The 22,843-nt window shown below is 40.7% G+C and overlaps 1 protein-coding gene across 1 annotated transcript; it reads left to right on the top strand.

The window, feature by feature from the left end:
- Positions 1–8,606: 8,606 nt before the first annotated feature.
- Positions 8,607–21,597, top strand: adcy3b (adenylate cyclase 3b). The gene is made up of 21 exons (XM_008398024.3): positions 8,607–9,794; positions 9,886–10,620; positions 10,930–11,079; positions 12,030–12,169; positions 12,280–12,391; positions 13,795–13,922; positions 14,140–14,298; positions 14,373–14,532; positions 14,666–14,773; positions 14,970–15,046; positions 15,179–15,337; positions 15,458–15,545; positions 15,688–15,804; positions 17,479–17,750; positions 17,874–17,955; positions 18,056–18,214; positions 18,806–18,952; positions 19,865–19,981; positions 20,066–20,192; positions 20,272–20,396; positions 20,748–21,597. Exons 2-21 carry the CDS (start codon positions 9,943–9,945, stop codon positions 20,928–20,930), a joined length of 3,288 nt encoding a protein of 1,095 aa, XP_008396246.2. The 5' UTR covers positions 8,607–9,794; positions 9,886–9,942; the 3' UTR covers positions 20,931–21,597.
- The last annotated feature ends 1,246 nt before the right edge of the window (positions 21,598–22,843 follow it).

Below are 22,843 nucleotides of genomic sequence, written 5' to 3'. Positions count from 1 at the left end.
TTCTTTTATTACTTTGAGGGAGGGCGGGGGGAAGGCGGAAGCCTATCCAATAGGGGGCGCACTAATACATAAGATATTTACGAATATTTGTTTATTCGTTCACAAAAATTTAGCCAATAAAATTGTTTTAACAAGTTTATGTTATAAATGTAATTAAAATTTAGGGAATGGAAATGACCGTCTGGCATTGTTGTCTGACTCGTGCCGTGGTAGTTCAAACTTTTTTTATTAGTTTTTGAAATTATTATTTATCTTACTGTAATGATGCTCAACATCATAAATAAACCTTTCTAAGCACATTATTTTTATTTTAATAAAGGAAACATTCATATAAATGTGGGCAAGAGTGAGGTGGTCACGTGGTAAAGACACAGGAGCTGGTATCTTTTTTCTGATTGGCTCCTCTCACCGTGAGATCGTCTGACGTCTAACCATGAACCGGAAGAGCTTGTAATGTCAGTGAGGTGCACACAGCTCAGGGAGAAATGGCAGAAACAAGCCTGGGTAAGATGATAACGCTATCCTGAACTTCACACACAACCTCAGACGCAGTGAAAGCTGAATATGAGATCTGTTTGGTGGCGTGTTAGTTGCAGAGCAGCAGCTGTGCTGATATGGTCCACTGAAATGCTTGCTTTTCTTTTGTACAGCAGACAAACTTCCTGGTTTTAGGTTTCAGCGTGGAACTATTCAGACATATTCTACTTTCATCTTAATGTAACAAGAACAGATTTGAACAAAATTGAAACTGGGAGATAATACAAGAAATATGGAAGGACCGTCAAACTTTGGAACAAAGTCATTTGTAAGCATTCTTAATGGGGTATTGATTATAGATTATCAGTTTTAGTTGAATATGTTGTATGTGACATAGTTGCAAATACTTCACATCAGTTGCTTACCAACTCTACCACAGAGTCAGATGAGTGGCTTTGTTTTGAAAAGTAAGGTTTAAATCTTTACGATCAAATATCAAGTCAAGTCTAAAATCAAGATATGAAATTCCAGAGTCAATCCAAGTGTCCTGAACTTTCAATTTTGATTCACAAACAAATTAAGACAAGATTTTCAGTTTGGTCAAAAACTTATACCAGTTTCGAAAAATAATTAATGCCCTGTGGAATAAAATAATATATTTATTTCAGACAAAAATAACCTATAAAAATAAAAACTTAAGTGATTTCATTCATTAAGGGCCAAAGCTTGTCCGGACCAATGATGTTTTTCTGGGTTCTGGGACAAATCTGGATGAGCTGCCAATGGTGTTTTTGGACTAATTTCGGTGGGCTTGCTGGGAAGACTTACCACTGCGTAATGTTTTTTCCCCATTTGTGGACAATGCCTCTCATGATGTTTTGCTTACTGTCCCATTTCCAAACTGATGGATGTCAGACTTTTTTCCCCCAAAAAATACTCTTTTCAAAACACTGCATATAAGCTCTGCTACATAACGCCATTATTAGATACTTGAGGATTTTCATTATTCAGGTAACAATCACATTAAAATATCATTCATGCATTTTTATCTTTCTGTTATTGACGCAAAACCATTTTTGCCATGAATAAATATCCATTTTAGTAAAATCTGTTCAAATGAAAAACAAAAAAATCCCTTTGTTATCTGGGACCTTTGCCTATAAATAGTACTGATTCAAATGAAAATGATATTTAAACCACTTAATGAAGAATCTAAAAATGTTTATACATCTTCTGGTGAACCAGTGAGTAAAATTTTTACTGGAGCAGTTAGGACTCTGCTTAATTAATTAATTAATTTATTTAGTGAAATTCATCAACAAAAATGTAAAAAAATATTGTGAACAGATCTATTGAGGAGGTTGTTTTAAGGGTAATAATTTTATACCTTTTCCATAAAGCAGTTCTAAATAGCATAAACATTTTAATGTAGAAATTAAATAGTAGTTTGAATAGCATAAAATAACAGAATTTTGTCTTTAGGTTCTTTCCGTGTGGTGAAGACCCTCCTCGGAAGTGCAGCAGCTGGTTTTGTGTTCGGACAAGCTGCCTCATACGCAGTCAAGCCCTCTCTGACTGAAGACGTCACTCTGCTGAACGCTGCCACTCGAGCTGCTGGACGTGCTGGTTCAACCGGTGTAGCGGTCGTGGCAGCATGCCTGGTGTTTACATCAGCGCTCCTTTCTCTTGGACTGGGTTTCCTCCTCAGTGCCATGGTGCTGAAGCTGCTCAATAAAGCAGGAGTGACCCTGCCGTGGTTGACTGGAGCCATGTCCGGGGCATCAGTCGCATTGGGTGCAGTCGTTACCGGAGGGTTGGAGGGCATCATACCACCTTGGATCTACATCATGGTTCAGGGCACTTTGGTTCTTATCGTGTACTCGTACTCCAACATCAATGACATGACAACAGCTCTGTTAATCATCTTCACCACTCTGTACGCCAGTGTTATGTTTGGACGATTGGGTGCCATACTTGGTTTCTTCTGTATGGGACTCACCATCATCGTTTTCTTTGCTCTACGACGAGCTCTAAAAGTAAGGTCGCCACCAAAACCAGAATCTAAAACCAGGTGCAAATTGTTGGAGAGGATCTTCTTCTACTCTGTTTTTGTGGCAATTTTGGGTTTTTTTGTTGGTTTGGGTTCAGGTGGTGCAGAAGAAGGCACAAAAACACAAGTGATTTTAATTCTACAATCAGTTCTTTGGGTGGGATTTCTGTCTGTGGGACTTTTGGGGGCTGGCCTGGGAACTGTGGCCATGGTTGGACTGGGGCCAGAGGTGGCTGGAAAGGTTTGTGTGGGAGCTGTGGTAATAACATCAATGGCTCTGTGATGGCTGCAGTGACAGCCACACAAATGTGGTAACATTCACTTTCACCACACGCAACAGGTTCACATTCACTCTCACTACAAATGGGTTCACCTCACTTATATTTGGGTTTCTTTAAGTCTAGGATTCAATTTACAGAATAACTGGTTTTTGTTTAGAAGGCAACACATGGCATTGTATTCTGGAATAAGTGCGCACATTTTAGTCTACATTGTTGTGTTTTGCTTGATTTAACCTTTGTTTGGTTTTGAGTTTCCTCAGGGCTGGCTGCTCCAATCCTTTAGGAGAGCAGAGAGGTGGAGATGGGGTGGAGCAAGCCAGCTGAGACTGCAAATTGGTTCATACCACTACTCATCATCCAGAGGGGGGGGAATGGGATTTTTCTGTTAGTTTCAGTTAGGTTTTGTGTATTTTCCCCTTAGTGTGTTGTATGTGGCCTGATCAGCCAGTATTTAAGTTTCCCCTTTTGTCTGTGTTAGTTAGGTCTGTTTGTTTGAGTTATTATGAGTTGATGTCTGTTACTTTGACCTCTTTTATGGGCCCAATTTTTGTCATTTTTTCTATTATTTACCCAAGTGTTGTTTGGGTTAAATAAAAAACAATTATTTTTGACTTAAAACTGGTGCCTGGCTGTTCCTTTACTGCTCGGTCCATCACAGTGGTGTCAGGAGTGGGATCTTGCAGTTAAAGGCACCAGTTATTTTTTTTTTTTTTGTAGCCCTCTCCCCTTACCAAGCCATGCAAAGAGCAGGAAGGAGTGCCAAAGGACAAAAAGGAGAACCTCAAAACCAGCCTGTCGGAATGGAGGAGCAAGTTGGAGAGGAAAATGGAGCCTCTGGAGGGGTGGATAGTAATGAGGGTAAGGAACCCACAATATCAGAAGTGATTTCCATTCTTCGTTCTCATATGGGCCAGCAGGAAGCCCAGGAAGCAAGACGAAGGGAGGAGTTTAATCGGCAGGAACAGTGCTTCAGAGCATTGCGACACCAATTTCAGCTGCTACAGGTGGAAGTGCAAGCGCGTACCAACCCTGCTCGTGAGCTTCAATTGGATGAGTCTCAACAATCTGATGTAGAATCAAATGAAGGTGATGAGCCCACCTGCTGTAATAATGAGCAAAGGCATGCTCCCTCAGGTCAGTTTTACTCTCATGAACCGAGACTTGAAAAACTGATGGATGAGGATGACATTGAACATTTTCTAACAACATTTGAACGCATGGCTCTAGTTTGCCGGTGGAAAAAAGCAGATTGGGTTTTTTATCTGATTCCATTACTCACTGGCAAAGCAAGAGGTGCGTATGTTCACATGGATATGGATGACTCTTTGGAGTATGATAAAGTTAAAGAAGCGGTGCTTCAAAAGTACGACATTAATCCTGAAACATACAGATTGAGATTTCGATCATTGGAAGTAAAACCTGAGGAGAATCCAAAAGAATTGTATGCAAGATTGAAGGAGTTATATGGAAAGTGGGTGATGCCAAGACAAAAAACTGTGCATGAGGTCGGTGAAATAATCATTTTGGAACAATACTTAAGAATGCTGTCTCCTGAGTTGCAGATATGGATTAAAGAACATAACCCAAAGTCGGCTGCAGAGGCTGCACAGCTGGCTGACGTGTTTGTGGCAGCACGAAAAAAAGGACAACCCTGGAGTCAAAAAGCATGGAAAATGAGGGAGGTTGCAAGACCTGTTCCCTATTACCAAAAGACAGGGGTGAGTAAACCTCTAAAGGTCCAGTCATTGAATGAACCATTAAGAGTCCCAGCCAAGACGGTGATTTGTTATCTGTGTGGGATGGAAGGACACACAAAACCAATGTGCCCGAAGAACTCCACAAAGATAACACAAATGTGTTTTGTGCCCAGACAAAGTGTGGACTCTAAAGTGGCGTTTGGTTTAAGGACGACCTCAATTGAAGTTGAGGGTAAACAATTAAAGGCACTCATTGACTCAGGAAGTACCCAAACCCTGGTGCACAGAGACTTTGTTCCAGCAAATAAAGTTAATGTGGAAACAATTCCTGTCCGCTGCATTCATGGGGATGAGTTGTCATATCAAACAGCAGACTTGTATATTAAAGTACAAGACCAACTTTATCTTCTAAATATTGGTGTGGCTGAGAATCTGCCATTTCCTGCAGTACTGGGTCAAGATCTGCCTGTGTTATGTGATTTATTGAATTCCAGCAATATGTGCAATGTTGCATTAACCAGATTTGGAGCTAAAAGGAGAGAGGAGTTTATACAACCACTCTGCGCCTTGCCTTTTTATGATGCGGACCTGGAGACCACACCCGGGAAGTCTCGCAAGTCCCGCAGACAGCGACGGCAAGAGAAATTTCAACACACTGTTGTTAAATCACCTTTTAGCTCTGAGCCTGAGTTACCTTTGGGGTTTAAAATCCCCACGGACATCAGAGAAATGCAGCACAGGGATCCAGCTCTGACATCTTTATTTCAGAAAGCAGAGGGAAATACACGTCCTGAACGAGGTTTGAACGGCCTGGGGGAATTTTTTCTGAACGATGGCATCCTATATCGTCAGCAGGGGTCAGCAGTGCAGTTGGTGGTTCCTGAACCAGTCCAGAAGGTAGTGCTGTCTTTAGGACATTCCATTCCATGGGCTGGTCATCTTGGACAACACAAGACAATGGCCCGCATCAGAAAATATTTTGATTGGCCTGGAATACGATCTGATGTGGCTCTGTTCTGCAAAAGCTGCCCTCAGTGCCAAAAGTCTTCCCTAAGAATTCCCCCAGAGCTCCTCTCCAGTCTTTACCAATCATTAACACCCCGTTTGAACGGCTGGGAATGGACATCGTTGGTCCCCTAGAAAGAAGTAAATCAGGTAATCGTTACATGTTGGTGATCCTGGATTATGCTACAAAGTATCCAGAGGTTTTTCCTTTGAAATCAATAAAAGCTAAAGCAGTTGCCTTCTGTCTCATACAGCTCTTCTCACGAGTTGGGTTTCCAACTGAAATTCTCACTGACTGTGGAACTAATTTTCTGTCCACTTTGTTGAAGCAGGTGTACCAACTCCTTGGAATTAAGAGCCTGAAGACCACTCCATACCATCCTCAGACAGATGGCCTGACAGAGCGCTTCAATCAGACCTTGAAGCAAATGTTGCGCAAGTTTGTCGATGAAACCGGTACAGACTGGGACCAGTGGCTACCTTACCTTCTCTTTGCATATAGAGAAGTGCCGCAGGCCTCTACTGGTTTTTCACCCTTTGAATTGCTGTATGGCTATGAGGTCCGGGGTCCCCTATCTCTGTTAAGGGAGACGTGGGAGGGTGACAAGGAAAAATCTCAAGCTGTAAATGTTGTCTCTTATGTTGTTCAGATGCGGGAACGACTGGAAAAGATGATGGCGTTGGCCCAAGCTCATAAGGAAGAAGCACAGAAACATCAGAAAAACTGGTATGACCAGTCGGCGCGCCAGAGGTCTTTCAGTCCTGGCCAGAAAGTGCTGGTGCTCCTTCCCAGTGCCGACAGTAAACTGTTGGCGAAATGGCAAGGTCCGTATGAAATCCAGACCAAACTGGGGCACACAACCTACAAGATTGCCATTCCAGATCAGCCCCGTTCCACCAGAGTGCTCCATGTCAACCTGCTTAAAGAATGGGTGGAGAGGCCAAAGGCAGATGTTTTTCTTATTCAAGATGTGACAGAGGAGGAGGAAGAGGATAACCAGTACCTGCCAAAGCCCTCACCTCAATTACTGGTTCTGGACCACCTCTCGGAAGAAAGGCAGGCTCAGGTGAGAAATCTGTGCAACTCAAATATGTTTCAGGGAAATCCTGGTAAAACAGACCTTGTCCAGCATGACATAGTATTAAAAGATGGAGCGTCTGTGAGAAGGTTGAGTTACAGAATACCTGAGCGTCTGTTGGTTTCACTGAAAGAGGAAGTCGATCTGATGCTGTCACTCGGAATCATTGAACCATCAAGAAGCGAGTGGTGCCATCCAGTGGTTTTGGTGCCAAAGAAGGATGGCAGCATACGTTTCTGCATTGATTTCAGGTATTTGAATGGAATAACACAGTTTGATTCATATCCAGCTCCCCGCATTGATGACATGGTGGAGCGGATTGGGAAGGCCAGATATTTAACAACCATAGATCTCTGCAAGGGTTATTGGCAGGTACCTCTGACGGCACGGTCAAAAGAGCTTACTGCTTTCCGGACACCGTGGGGCCTGTTCCAGTTTAAAGTCATGCCCTTTGGACTACATGGTGCCCCGGCAACATTCCAGAGACTGATGGATCAGGTACTGTCTGACATGTCTGATTTTGCTGCAGCCTACCTTGATGACATAGTCATTTTCAGTTCTACCTGGGAAGATCACCTGAAATGTCTGGAGAAGGTGTTGGAGCGCCTCCAGTCTGCAGGGTTGACTATTAATCCAGCCAAGTGTGTGATTGCCAAAACTGAAACTGAGTACCTGGGGTTTGTTATAGGAAATGGAGTGATAAAGCCTCAAATAAATAAAATTACCGCTATAGAGGCCTGCCCTCTGCCTGAGACCAGAAAACAGTTAAGATCCTTTCTGGGTATGGCAGGGTTCTATCATCGTTTATCCCTCATTTCTCGGCCAGGGCCGCGCTATTAACGGACCTCACTGGTTCCCGAAGCCCCATCAAGATCATCTGGACAGAGGAGGCCAAAACCGCTTTTCAAGACCTACGGCAATCTCTTAGTAAGAGTCCAGTCCTGCACAGCCCTGATTTTGAGAGATCTTTTATTCTACAGACTGATGCCTCTGAGAGAGGTTTGGGAGCTGTTCTGTTGCAGGGACCCCCTGGAGAGCGCCATCCAGTGGCTTTTATTAGCCGCAAGCTGTTTCCCAGGGAAGTACGATACTCAACCATTGAGAAAGAGGCACTGGCCATTAAATGGGCCCTGGATTCCTTCAAGTACTACCTTCTTGGCAGAGAGTTTACCTTAGAAACCGACCATAAAGCTCTCCAATGGATAGAGAAGATGAAAGATACTAATGGAAGGATTACGCGATGGTACCTTGCCATCCAACCATTTCGATTCACCATCCACCATATCCCGGGCAAGGACAACTGCATCGCAGACTGCCTCTCTCGCTGTCCCAGCGAGAGATCTGAAGAGGGGGAGTGTGTGATGGCTGCAGTGACAGCCACACAAATGTGGTAACATTCACTTTCACCACACGCAACAGGTTCACATTCACTCTCACTACAAATGGGTTCACCTCACTTATATTTGGGTTTCTTTAAGTCTAGGATTCAATTTACAGAATAACTGGTTTTTGTTTAGAAGGCAACACATGGCATTGTATTCTGGAATAAGTGCGCACATTTTAGTCTACATTGTTGTGTTATGCTTGATTTAACCTTTGTTTGGTTTTTGAGTTTCCTCAGGGCTGGCTGCTCCAATCCTTTAGGAGAGCAGAGAGGTGGAGATGGGGTGGAGCAAGCCAGCTGAGACTGCAAATTGGTTCATACCACTACTCATCATCCAGAGGGGGGGGAATGGGATTTTTCTGTTAGTTTCAGTTAGGTTTTGTGTATTTTCCCCTTAGTGTGTTGTATGTGGCCTGATCAGCCAGTATTTAAGTTTCCCCTTTTGTCTGTGTTAGTTAGGTCTGTTTGTTTGAGTTATTATGAGTTGATGTCTGTTACTTTGACCTCTTTTATGGGCCCAATTTTTGTCATTTTTTCTATTATTTACCCAAGTGTTGTTTGGGTTAAATAAAAAACAATTATTTTTGACTTAAAACTGGTGCCTGGCTGTTCCTTTACTGCTCGGTCCATCACAAGCTCTGAGAGCTGTTGTACTTTGGAGCCCTGCTTTAGGACTGAGAAGCTGCTCTGGAGCAGCTTTAGGAGCAACTACTGCTGCAGGAGTGTCACTGGGTGCTGCGAGTGTTTCAGCAAAGCAAACATTTGGGTCTAGGAATTCAACATTGGTACTTTTAGGTTCCGTTATCTTGGGTGTACTTGTAGCCCTCGAGGTTCCAGGACTGACATCAACACAGCTGACAACCTCTGAGCTGATGACAGTGGCAATCACTGCAGTAGGGGCATTCATCTTGGGTGCTCCAAAGAGTCCGTTCCACACTGAGGTGAAGCTACAGCAGGGGCTTCTCACAGGGACGGAGCTAATTAAAGGAATCGGCATGGAGACGGTCACCGCAGCAGCGGCGCCTATTGGAGCCGGGGCTCTGGGGGCCGCAGCTTTAGGCACGGCAGCTCTGGGGACGCTGGGGACCGTAGGAGTTCTGGTGGCTATAGCGTTGGCTTTGGGAAGTGCTCTCAGTGGTATGCTAGGAAAATCACCATCAACAACCAACACACACAGAGACTGAATGACGACTGCGTTTACATCTGTTTCTACGACTGGAATCAAATTCCAGCATTTTGCTGCTGCTGTTATTTTTCCAACAAAGAGAAATGATATTTTTTTTGTTTTGTATAGATATTTAGTATTTGTGTGTCATAAGAACCATATAGTTTTGTCCACCAGTAAACATTGGTATTTGTGTCCTTTTCAGGACTTAAATATTTTTTTGTAAAATCATGGAGAATTAATAAAAACACTTTTTTTTTGTCATATGACTTAATGAGACTCCCTCTTCTGTCTTTTTCTCACTTCTGCGCACATCACATTTCCCAAGACATGACTGTGAGATTTTAGTGTCATCTTAACAACAGTAACAGAGGATTAGCTGTTTACCAGTGGGAGATGTTGGGGGTGGGAGGTAACAGAGGACTTATCAGAGCACAGAAGAACATCAGAGAAGTGATTCTGTTTTTTAGACACAACTGTGTGATGCCGTTTACCTGTTCTGAACATGCATTACTTTCAAAAGGGTAGCTGCACATGGCTCCTTTCTACTGCAAATTCAACAGGATTTGGATACTTCAGGTCATATTTTCACTATACTATAAAGTTTTAGTTTGGGAAAAACAAGAATGAGCAAATGATCCTAAATGTCATAAAAGGTAAGAACCTTTCATGATGCATTTATATTCACCTAGGGACTGATTTTAATTTTTTTTAATACATTTGATTGAAACTTTGGCGTCTTTTCAGAGGATTTTGCCATACATTTGGGAATACCGTCGGAGAAACCAAATGGAGTACCTTTAAATGAGCAGCATGTCTGTGGACCGTGTCAATACAACAAACACAGAGCAGTCCACCGAGTGCTCTGCAGAGTATTCAGGACCGGCTCCCAGTGATCCAAGCCGTACCCGGGATGTGGCTGTCCTCCAGTCCGGCTGCTGCCGCTGCCTGCCCCGGTCAGTGCGACTTACCTTTACCCCCGAGTCGTTGGAGAGGCTTTACCAGAACTACTTTCGTCGGCAGAGAGAAGAGAACCTGCTGGTCTTGGTGTTATTTGCAGCCCTCTTCAACAGCTTCATTATCATTATGTGTGCGGTGGTGTACACCGAGGACAAACTGGCCATGTTGGTGGTCGCCGCTGTGGGGCTGGCAGCGGATGTAGTTCTCTACCTGCTCTGCTGGTTTCAAAAACTGCCTACATCCCCTGTGGCACGAGGAGCAGTGCCATATGTGCTGTGGCTGATGGTCACCATCCATGTCTTGTGTTACATGGGACTGAACTACGAGCGATTCTCTGATGCAAGCGACTCTGTGGGCTGGCAGGCTTTCTTCAGCTTCTCCAGCTTTCTGACCTTACCGCTGAATCTGCTGCCCCTCGTCCTCCTCGCAGCGCTCTCCGGTGGGATACACACCCTGACACTGGGGGTCACTGTGGCTCAAAGGTTTGGGGATAACCTTCAGGGGCCCATGCTGATGAGACAGGTAAAGAAATGCAGGTGTCACCAAAGGTCACAGTCGAACTGTGGCAAGAGAGAAGTAAAATTTCACAACAATTTAGATGTTGCATGACTCTGTGTTTATTTGTTATTTATAATATTTCATTGATCAAAATTGCAATACACCCTGGTACACATTCTGCATTTATCATTCATCAACAATAGATATGACTCTCACATTTAGGAGTCCATCAGTATTCAGCTGAAAGCAGCAAATTATCATATTATTACAGACAAAGTGTGGAGAGCACCTAACTACAGGAAGAAAAAGATGACATTTCCTCTTTTTCTTCAGCTGCTGGCCAATGTGATGCTGTACCTGTGTGCAGCCATGGTGGGCGTGATGTCATTTTACATGGCCGACAGGAAGTACAGAACAGCGTTTTTGGAAGCTCGTCAGTCTCTGCAGGTTAAACTGACTCTGGAGGACCAGAGCACCCAGCAGGTAACGTGACTCAGGAGAACAATGTGACTTTCACTCATCTCTTCAGGAAACCTAAACTAACCTAGCCACTGCCTTCCCTCCTAATCGTAACCTATCGTTCATCCAAATATTGTGACCTTAACCGACATGCAGTGTAATTGTTAACGTCATAGAGACATTCTTTATGCATTTTTCCATGAACCTGCACCCAAATAGATCAGATAATGACAGAATGCCCTGTGCTCCTTAATTGCCCGGTGTTTTCCTCTGCTCCTGGCTAATAGGTTGATTAGACAGGCCGTTGTTTTCATCAGTGGATCGGTCATCAGGGACTTGTGAAAATAATGTCATCTTAGCTGTTGGGCAATAAATGCAGATATGGTTTGTGTCTCTTGGGCAACATACCATATAAGCTGATTAGCTTATCAAATATTTATTTTAATTCAGCTTTACAGTTTTACATTTAGTGTTGCGTTTTGTTTCTGTTGCATCTACTTATGTAGAAATGTCAAAGCATGTTTATATGTTAGAATGGCCTAGTCAGAATCCAGTGAATACAAGTGCTTATCACACTTCAATTTTTTTTTATTTGTAAAATGATTTGAAAACCATGTGTTATATTTCCTCTTCCACTTAACAACTGTGCAATACGTTGTGCTGTTTTGTTGGTCTGTAACATCAAATCTCAATAAAATTCTTGAATGTTGAAATCTGTGAAGCAAATTGAAAAACATTTAAACTTTGAAACAGCTGTCTTCCTTGTAGCTTAAAAAAAATAGAGCGTTGCAAACTAAATCCTAAATAACATGTTTAGTGATTTAAAAAAAAAGAGAGAAGAAATATGTCAACCTGACCAGAATATTTTCAGAACCACTGATTAATAGCTTTACATGTTGGGCCCTCAGAAGTCTTTTTCTGTTTCACGTTAATTGAACACGCACACCTTTCCCTTCCCCTCCACCCCCATGTAGGAGGAACTGTTGCTCTCCATCCTGCCGAAGCATATTGCAGACGAGATGCTGCAGGGCATGAAGAACCAGGCCAATCAAAACGAGGTCCAGCAGCAGCAGCAGTTCAACACCATGTACATGTACCGCCATGAAAACGTCAGGTCTGGCTCACAAAATCAACTTTAATGCTACCCAAGAGTTGTGATTTTTGTAAATGAAAGATGTTTGCTGGAGGTCATGTTGTTTCTCTGTATATGCCTTTTTGTTTCAGTATACTGTTTGCAGACATCGTGGGCTTCACCCAGTTATCCTCAGCCTGTAGTGCACAAGAGCTGGTGAAGCTGCTCAACGAACTGTTTGCCCGCTTCGATAAACTGGCCTCAGTGAGTATCGGCAATGAGTGAATTACCTTAATCATGTTTCGTTTAGTGCTGTAAACAGTTATTGGCACCCTACTGCCTATGTTTTAAAAGAATCTTTGTATGCAGTAGAACAATCTTAACCTTCAAACAGTAACAAAAAATTCTGTCTTTGCACTGTTACATTTAGAAAAACAATCACCTGTTGCAAAATCATTGTTATCAATAGTAATGCTTTTAAAATAAATGCAACTGAAGTATTTTTAAGGTGTCCTTTTTATTTAGCAGTCTGACTTCTGCTTTCCCAAGCTGAAAATTTCATATGATTCTGCTAGCCACAAAGAGAGTCACCAATTCCCAGTCTTTAATGGAGACGTTATTGTCTCGATTAGGAAATTGAAAATTAAGCAAATAATCAAACTAATATAAAACTAATATTCACACAAGCATATTTGCAAGCAGACAAATGTGCAGCCAGAAAGTAAAACAACATCCTCTGAAGTGCATGACTTCTGTGCATAATACTGCCCAGTGTCTTACTAGCGTAACCAGGTTTTAGAAGACACCATAGTAAAGAATATACAGTTATAACAGATTCACATAAACTGTCTAGATATCTTGATCACGAAACAGTAGAACTCAAAATCTGTTGCTTTAATTTTTGTTTTTGGATGGGGTTTTTTTACTTTTATTACGAAGGACTGATTTTTCCTGTATTTTGACAGGCCTTGTTTCCAGTACTTTCAACCTTGCGCAACAGCTAAAAAAGAGTGATCAGTAAGAATACTTGTGCCTTTGTTCTGAGATCTTTGTTTATAGATATGCTTGAAGTTATTGAAATTGTTGGCGACAAGGTTATTTTTTCCTTTGTCTTCTTTTATGTTTCTGTTGATATTTTGTCTTGACAAAATGTTAAGATAACCATTAAATGCTATCAATGTCAACCGGTTTTATGGAAGGCATGTCAAAAAATAAAGCATTTTTGGTCAACAAAATCATACTTTCTTCTTCCCCATCTTGTGTCCAGACTGAAATCCTATTAAAAACCTGTAAAATTTGCCTAAAATAGGCATCCTTGATCTTTTTATAGCAGGCTTGCCAATGGCTGAATAAAAACCCAACACACAGTCAACAGAGTACAGTCATTGAAAGGTTACATTTTGAAAATGTCAGTGTGTTATTTTTGTAGCTGCAGTTTTTCGATCAGAATAGAAGTTGTACACTCATTTTAATTTTTAATTGGTTGTGCATTCTCAATAGATTTATCTACACAAAAAAAATCTACAAAACCCACTGAAACCTCTATGAATTTGCACAAACCTAAGACGCCAAGTTTAATCAGAGTCCCTGTGTAGATAATTGTTTCTTAATGTCCAATCTCTTTTTATAGAGACTTTTGCAAATTAAATGTTTTTGCTGTTTCGCAGCAACATCACCAACTGAGAATTAAGATTCTTGGAGACTGTTACTACTGCATCTGTGGTCTGCCAGACTTCAGGGAAGACCATGCTGTTTGCTCTATTATGATGGGCCTTTCAATGGTGGAGGCTATTTCGTAAGTAGTGCTTCCTTTGAAAAATAGTGTAAAGTGAAAAAGAAAATGGTTCTCTGCTTCCCTAATATGGAGATAATGCAAAAATGATCTCATATAACAGGGGGAAATTTGCCAGCAAATAATGAGGTGCAGAGTTCTGCTCTCAATATCAGAGTATTGGAGTATGGTGGGAACAGTCAAATGGGTGTAGAAAATAATTCTTCCTCTATTTCAACAGGTACGTGCGCGAAAAGACAAAAACCGACGTGGACATGCGCGTGGGTGTTCACACAGGCACTGTGCTCGGCGGCGTCCTCGGTCAGAAGCGCTGGCAGTTTGATGTTTGGTCAACAGATGTCACTGTGGCCAATAAGATGGAGTCTGGAGGAATCCCTGGGTAGGAAAATAAAACTAAGGTCTTACGCCTAGCAGTTAACTCCTTGTGTCTTAAAACATTTATACGCTGCACAGGAGAGTGCACATTTCCCAGAGCACTAAGGACAGTCTGCATGGGGAATTCGAGGTAGAGGCTGGAAATGGGGGAGAGAGGTGCGAGTACCTGCTTGAGAAAGGAATTGACACTTACCTGGTTCTCAAACCCAAACAGGAAGCAAATGGACTCAATGGAACCGTAAGTTATTTTTTAGCTTAAAAGAACATTGATGCTGGCCTGTAGTAAAGATGAAAATAAACAAAAATGGGTTTTAATGTCGCATATAAATATCCCTTTTTTAAATTTTTTTATTTTTTATTTTTTACCTCAGACACCTGGGGCACTGACCAGCAGAATTTCAGATCAGGTGATCAATACAACGATAACCAATGGGAACACAGTCTCCCCTCAGTCAATGCTGACTAGCCCTAAACAGGAGGTAGATAAAATTGTATGTCTGTTTTTTGTTGTCTACAAAAAACAGACATTAAACTTGGCATTAAGGTTGCGTTCAACCTTAATGCCAAGGTTGAACGCAACCTTGGCATTAAAATAAAATAATAAATAAAATCTATGAGGTAGCTTGATAACCTTACATGCACATTTTATTTCTGATTTGTTGCAAACAATCTCAGAGAAATAAAATGGCTGACGAACAAGCAATCAATAGACGACTGCAGCAGGAACTTCTGGACAGAGAATCTCAGCAAATGTAAGATGCGTCATCAATTATTTAGTGAACTTTTCAAGCAAACATGTGGCATGTTTGTCCTCCCTATGTGGATGCCATTTTTTATACATTCTCTCCCAGTATCCGGTGTTGAGTTGTGTTGTTTTGAAACAGAATGAAGGATCAAATCAACCCCGTTTCCCTGCGCTTTGTGGATGGAAAGCTGGAGGAGCACTACTCCTCAGAGAAGGAGAAGAGAAGTGGCGCGGCCTTCAGCTGCTGTGTCATTGTGCTCTTTTTCATCACAGCAATGGAAGTGTTTATTGACCCGCTGTGAGTTGGTGTTTAGTCGCTGAATGTTGTTGCAAGTAACTAATTCTCCATTTATTTGGAACTGATGAGCACTCATTACTTTTGTAGTGATTTGAATTGTTTTGTGCGTTCTTTACCCAGGTTGGTCGTCAACTACGTGACTCTCGCTGTTGGCCAGCTGTTGTTGCTTATTCTCACAGTTTGCTCCCTAGCTGCAATCTTTCCTAGGGTGAGAAATTGAGTATTAATCTATTCATCATTCTTAACCACAAGCCTGATTTTTTTTTCTTTTTTTTACTGTAAACACAGAAAATTCCCTTTTCAATTTTTCCATTTCTTGATTTGTGTTATTTATGGTTTGCTTTTTACAGATGTTCTCTAAGAGGTTGGTTTCCTTCTCAATGTGGATCGACCGCACACGGTGGGCTCGGAACACGTGGGCGATGGCAGCCATATTTGTTCTAACCATGGCCGTAATAGCCGATATGGTAAGACCGAAGGACATCTTGACAAAAGCAGAATCTCTGTGGATGCTGACTGTTGCAATCAAAGGAATGAATCCATTTTTATGTTGTACACTTTTATCTCCATTTATTCAGAACTGAAAAATGTCACCATTCCAAACGGTTGTGTTGTCTGTGTGTGTGTTGATTTCCATTAGTGAGTTTCCACTTTCCCATCATCAGGTTATCACTGCCTGCTACACTTTTCACTGCATGCTCCCACCGGAGTCCATTAGCTGTCTGTCTTGCTGCCTGCTGCCTAATTTGTCACAGCCTCACAGGGAAACCTGCTACACACACTGCTGAGTTTTGTCACGTAGATGCAAGAATGAACCTTCATTTTTGTGTCTTGGTGGACAGGCATGGATGACAGTCCATCTTCAAAACGTGCAACTATGTGTATGTAATGTTGCAACTTGATTTAGAATTTGCTATGGGGCTATACCAGGTATTGTGGCCTAAACACTACCATATAAACCCTATACTTTACAAATTGGGGCAAAAAAGGTTTAAGGGTTGAATGTATTTTTCAATGACTTCTCAGAAGCAGGACAACCCAATGGAAAGTGCAATGGAAGACATGAATGTATACACAGATTTGATCTTTTTGCCAAAAAAAAAAAAAAAGAGATATTTATAACATTTATCTAATCGAGTTATTCCCATTTAGATCAGGACAGCTGGGCAAGAGGACAGCAACAAAAATACATTACATTTAGCAACAAAAGATGAAGAATATTAAGAATTGTTTGTATTAAAATCATTTGCACACAAATGAGGTGGATTCCAACAGTTTCACAGTAGCTAAATTTGTTATTTAGTTCATACATTTGATGCCAGAAACCTAAATACTTTCTCATCTAGTTAAGTTGTTGCATTACTGACATAATCGCAGATTGTAAGTTTCACATTTATTTGTTAAAAGGTATGTCGCCTCAACAGGGATAACACCCAAAATGGCTTTGCATGTAAACACATACCAGTTGACTAAGGTCTAGGGAGGTAATTACCTTTTCCGCAGGGGAAGGAAATAAGCTCATTATCCCATAACTACTTGTGGTGAAATTATGTCCCAAGTAAAACTTACTTGAGTTTCTTCTAGAGTTTTTTTTTTTTCAGCTAGATGTTTTAATTGGGGGCTGCACAGTGGTGCAGTTGGTAGAGCTGTTTCCTTGCAGCAAGAAAGTTCTGGGTTCGATTCCCAGCCCCGGTCTTTCTGCATGGAGTTTGCATGTTCTCCCTGTGCATGCGTGGGTTTTCTCCGGGCACTCCGGTTTCCTCCCACAGTCCAAAAACATGACTGTCAAGTTAATTGGCCTCTCCAAATTGCCCCTAGCTGCGACAGACTGGCAACCTGTCCAGGGTGACTCCTGCCTCTCGCCCGGCACACCAGCTGGAGATAGGCACCAGCAAACCTCCTGACCCCACTGAGGGACAAGTGTGAAAGAAAATGGATGGATGGATGTTTTAATTGTTTTTTTTATATATTTAATGTCTTTCTGACATTAAAGGTATAAGTATAAGTAATTTTAGTTTGTAATGTAAAGAATATAAACTAATTAGTGTCAGACGATTTAATGCTTTTCAGTAAATTTTTTTATATGAATTAACACCCGTTACTCCTGTTGTCAATGTTCTCTGTATCTTTGGTTTTTCCAGCTGAGTTGTGTCCCACCTTCACTGAGGCTCTTTAACAGTACCTTTGGCCCGATGCTGGAGTCTCTTGGCGACCGAGGCTGTGCGGAAAATCCAAAGTATTACAGCTTCATGGCTGTGATGTCACTCATCGCAACTGCCATGTTGGTTCAGGTCAGCCACCTGATCAAACTGGGCCTCATGGTGTTAGTTGTCACAGCAACAGGAGCAGTAAATATCTACAGCTGGAGTGACATATACGACTTGTATGATTTTATACAGTTTGCCACCTACAGGTAAGGAAGAGGGGAATATTGATGCAAGACTTTTTTTTTTGCCTGTTCCTGCATGTTGCTATGGATTTTTAGTGGGGTGTGCACGTGTCATTTCTAATGTTGTCCCTCTCCATGTATTTTCAGAACACACATAGTGCCATCAAAGTATCTCATGACAATGATGATTATCGTCATGATGATAAGCTTTTACTTCTTTGCTCGCCATGTGAGTAAAACTAGGGGATGACTTAACAACACTTTCACTGCTGATTTCGAAAATATTCTTGTTTTATGACTTCCCTTCTTCCAAACTTGCATTTGTGTAGCTGGAGCGTCAGTCCAGGAAGCTGTTCTTGTGGAAGATCGGGGTTCATGACCAGAAGGAGCGGGTGTTCGAGATGAGGCGCTGGAACGAGGCACTGGTGACCAACATGCTGCCAGAGCATGTGGCCAAACACTTTCTGGGCACTAAAATGAGAGACGAGGTACAAATAAAGCCAAGTCAAGTCCAACTTTATTTCCAAAGCACATTTAAAACAACAGTATAACAAAATAGTTGATCAAAGTGCTGCTCAAGGTGTAACTCATCACTAGCCTAGCAATGAAATAAACAAAAAGTGAAATAAAATGAGTAACTTTTATTCCACAGAAAAAGCTACACAGAATATGTGGTGAAGATTACAAGGTTCCTTGCAAATGAATGTGTACAAGAATCTAATGAATCAATGGCATGATAGATCTGAGTTGGTTTGCTTACAACAAAACTAACAGATCAGTTTAATAGAAATAAATTAAAGTAATTTTTTTTTATGCATGCATCCTGCAGTGCATCCAATCCATTTGGGAATATAACATGTTTGTTTTTACCTACATTGTGTTTTTCTTTGCCATTCTTTTAAAATGCAATCAATGTGTTATAAAACACCTTAGATCCTATTACTATGCAATCCATTGCATTTCAGTGCCATCTTGTGGTTTGTTCTATAATTACATATTTAATCTTCTGAAATACAAAAAATATGCATCGTCATAAAAGTCAGCACAAGCTACTTTAATGTAATTATTTTTTGTTGCAGGAGCTGTACAGTCAGTCTTACGATGAAATTGGTGTGATGTTTGCCTCCATTCCTAACTTTTCTGATTTCTACACTGAAGAGGGCATCAACAACGGAGGCATCGAGTGTCTCAGGATCCTCAATGAGATCATTTCAGATTTTGACAGTGTGAGTTGTGGTGTCCTATCATAATGGACATGAATGATTTATTTGCATTTTTTTTTTCAAAGGGTGCAGTGATTAAACAGTAAAAAAGTTTTTACTTGCAGAGGTTTGAATTTACAGTGGATTTCTACTCATTTCACATAGGGTCAAAACTGTACATGCAGCCCCACTAAAGCTTGCTAAAATGTGTTTTATAAAGTTCAAGAGAAACCATATACCTTTTAGCAATGAATAAAGGTCCTGGCAATTTTTTTGCACAGGTTTTTGACAATCACATATTAGAAATACAGACTACAATGCTCCTATTTAACGCCATAATCTCTTTAGCCACAATGAAAAGGCTTTGTGGATAGTAGAGTCAAATCACATCAAAATTATATGCGGATTGTCAAGCAATCTGGTGGTAGTAACATCATGACAAGGGTTTAGTTTGCTGTCAGTGGTACTGGTGCATTTAACATGTTTTTTAGTAATATAAAATAATGAAATTAGAGGACCTTTAAACTATACAATCTCACCTTATATCAACCAATAACTGGATAAAACTTGGACACAACTGAGTGTTGAGCAGGACAATAATACCACATTTGGCTTAATGTCAGTCAATAACATTAAGCTTATTGACTGACCCCCTGACCTCAACCACATGGAATATTTATGGATCATGCTTAAGCAACAAGTCCATGCCATGAAGCCAAACAATTCAAATGACCTCTACCGTTTATGCTAAGAAGAGAGGTCACATGAATGTAACCATGTGATCAGAGAACTATATTAAAAATGTTTTTTGTACCCTGCAACAATGCAATGATAAAGGGGAATAGTCACGGATAGAGTAACAGATGGATGGATAGATTGATTGTTATTTCTGTAACACCTAAATTATGAATAGCAAATACCTCTTTTGCTCACCAGTTATTGGACCGAGATGAGTTCAGGTGTATCACAAAGATCAAGACGATAGGAAGCACATACATGGCTGCCTCTGGACTAACGCCCGAAAGCAACACCAATGGATATGGCAGCCGTAAGGTGTGATCCTGTCTTGTTTTTATCTACATACTCCAATTTGTGCCACACAAAGTGACAACAAAGTTGCATTCCGTTGTTTGACAGCCAGAAGACCAGTCGCTCATTGAACGCTGGCAGCACCTGTCTGAGCTGGCAGATTTTGCCCTGGCCATGAAGGTCACTCTTGATAACCTCAACAAGCAATCCTTTAACAACTTCATGCTACGGATCGGTCAGTGAACCTAAAAGAATGTGCCTCTCTTTTTGAGTTTTTGCACATTTTTACGATCTTTTCATGTCGATTCCTTCAGGTTTGAATAAAGGAGCTGTTCTGGCTGGAGTAATTGGAGCCCGTAAACCTCACTACGACATCTGGGGTAACACAGTCAATGTGGCCAGTAGAATGGAGTCAACTGGAGTGATGGGCAACATCCAGGTAGCTCAAACATGGACAGGCATCTTTCAATGTCGAATGGGACAATTGATCTTCAAATTACCTTTACCACCCACCATTTCCCTAACCTTAAACCATCATTTCTAAATGTCAAATATTAACAATCCTAACCGTAAAGCTAAAGCTAAACCCTTAAATATTTCTTTATGTATGGGTGATCACAAGCTAAATATCATTTTGAAGGAAAAGCTTATAAGGATTTTTCTGGTTTTATAAACTCCCCCAATTATGCATAGTGACAACTGAATAAACCAATGCAACATTCTGTAAGTTTGAAAGTTTTAGGTTTTCAGAATAGCATTCATGTAAATATCTGTCCTGTTTTGCCATCAGGTGGTGGAGGACTGCTATGACATCCTGAAGGAATACGGCTTCCGCTTCATTCGAAGAGGGCCCATATTTGTCAAGGGAAAAGGAGAGCTGCTTACCTTTTTCATGAAAGGGAAAAACAAGTCTAGCTGCAAAGCAGGTCCGAGAACAACTGCTCTCCCGCACCAAGTGAATGACCTTTCCTGACTTTTTTCACCTGAATATTTCAATTTACATGCAAACAGATTTAAGGGCAATGGTAGCTTTGCTCCACTTTTCTTGTACAGAGTTGTTTTTCAACATATTTTTCTAAACTCTGCCACTTATGTTAGCAGCAAAAAGGTACGCAAACCAATAAATTCAAACACCACTGCAAAATAATCATGACTATTAGAAAACTGCATTACATTTTTTGCAAAGTCATGCAATAGGTCCCACTCTGATGGCATCAGAACAAACAAACCTGTGGTCTTTTCTAAATAGTGCCAAGAAACATAGGTGACATTCTCAAATAACAGAAACACTTTTACATTTTCTTTTGTGTAAATGTAGCATGTAGAATCCGTTTGGTAACATCATTTGTTGCAGTCATGAATTTCTTCTTCAGGTGAACACAGAGCTTGCCTTACTCTCACCAATGACATAAATGACTCATTAACTTTTTATTTGTTGATATTAAGGAGCATGATGTCATCATACTCCACATTTAAGCCTATAGCCTTAAAACACAAGGATATCTAAGAATGCTGCAAGAGTTGGAATGTAAATCTGTGTTTATAATTCCATTGATGTATGTAACAAACATGTAACATACTTTGTTTTATCTTGTGGCTAATTACATTACATTTACACTATTAATAAATTATATTTAGTCTTTGCGTTTCAAATTATTTTACAGTGTTTTGAATGTTTGGAATGTGCCAATTTAAGTGACATTCTAGTCAATCAAAACTAATTATTAAACTTGAGTAATTGCTTTGTTTTTCTGAAATTATTCATATTTAGAGCTTTTTTTTTTTTCTTTAAAACTGGAATGTTCAGAACCAAAACCCCATTCCAGTGCCAAAACATACAAAAAAACAAACAAACAAAAAAAATTGGCAGTTGAGGCAATAAATATACAAATAGTGACTCCTCCAGACTGTTTCAAACCAAACCTGTTACCTGATACCGACTCACATCTACCTGTACCATGGAAAGTTAGGGATCTTCACGATGCTGGAGCTGCCTGCGCTTTTTTATTTTATTTTTTATTTTTTTACAACGTAACCAAGGCATAATGTTTAAACTCCACAGAGTCTGTGTAGCAGGGCAACAGTCTTCATCTCATCTAAACTATACTTGCTCACCCACTGTATTCAAAATAGAGAACGTAAAAGGTTAAGTGTCAGAGTCATGGCAAGGATTAAAACCCTAGCAGATGGCTAACTGAGTTTGGTTAAATGAGCTTAACATCTCATATTGTAGTTGTAAGAGTAGCCTGCACAATTAATATAGTAGGAACTGAATCCCAAATATCATCTAAAGCGGAAAAGTTGATTGTATCTTCCATGCAGATTTGTATTAGTTTCTCAGCATAATTTGCCATAAATAAAGGAGATTATGACTTTTTCATGATGGTTGTGAGATAAGAAACAGCAGCCTTGTTGGTGACCAATTTGTCTGCCACATTGTAGAGATGGGCCTGAAGAAAGTGTCTAAGCTGGTAACATCGGAAAAAGAGTCTGTGGGAAAGTGTACATCTGCTGAATGATGCATCTATGTTCTGTATAACCTCCAGGTCAAAATTGATTGATTTAACTTGTTTAAACTCGGATAATAACTGAGTGGAAGAATTTCTGATGTGTTGACATTTGCTTAGCCAATCAGTAGTTCATTGATCAAGCACTGTTTCTCTATTGATCAAAGGTTTATTTAAAAAGTAAAAGTGGGATGACTGCTATTCCTTCAGAATATCATGTTAATGTGTGATTCTAGTAATTAAGTTAGGCATTTGCACACTAGTATTATAAGTATCATTTTGTTGGTACTGGCTAATGAATATAAAAGACACATTAAAGAAAGATGCAAACTGCAAAGAAACTGTCTGCATAGAATAGCTTTTGGAGTTATATTTCATA

This window comes from Poecilia reticulata, chromosome 21 (genome assembly GCF_904066995.2).
Source record: "Poecilia reticulata chromosome 21, P_reticulata-male-v2, whole genome shotgun sequence".
In the NCBI taxonomy this organism is placed as follows: Eukaryota; Metazoa; Chordata; class Actinopteri; order Cyprinodontiformes; family Poeciliidae; genus Poecilia; species Poecilia reticulata.
This window is presented reverse-complemented; position numbering and strand designations above follow the sequence as displayed.

Bases quoted from the DNA above. Each gene is read 5' to 3' on its own strand.
- adcy3b (XM_008398024.3), top strand. From the start codon at position 9,943: ATGAGCAGCATGTCTGTGGACCGTGTCAATACAACAAACACAGAGCAG. The intron at 14,533-14,665 runs GTAAGTTATTTT...TTTTTACCTCAG, and splicing joins CAAATGGACTCAATGGAACC to ACACCTGGGGCACTGACCAG. The intron at 20,193-20,271 runs GTCAGTGAACCT...CGATTCCTTCAG, and splicing joins CAACTTCATGCTACGGATCG to GTTTGAATAAAGGAGCTGTT.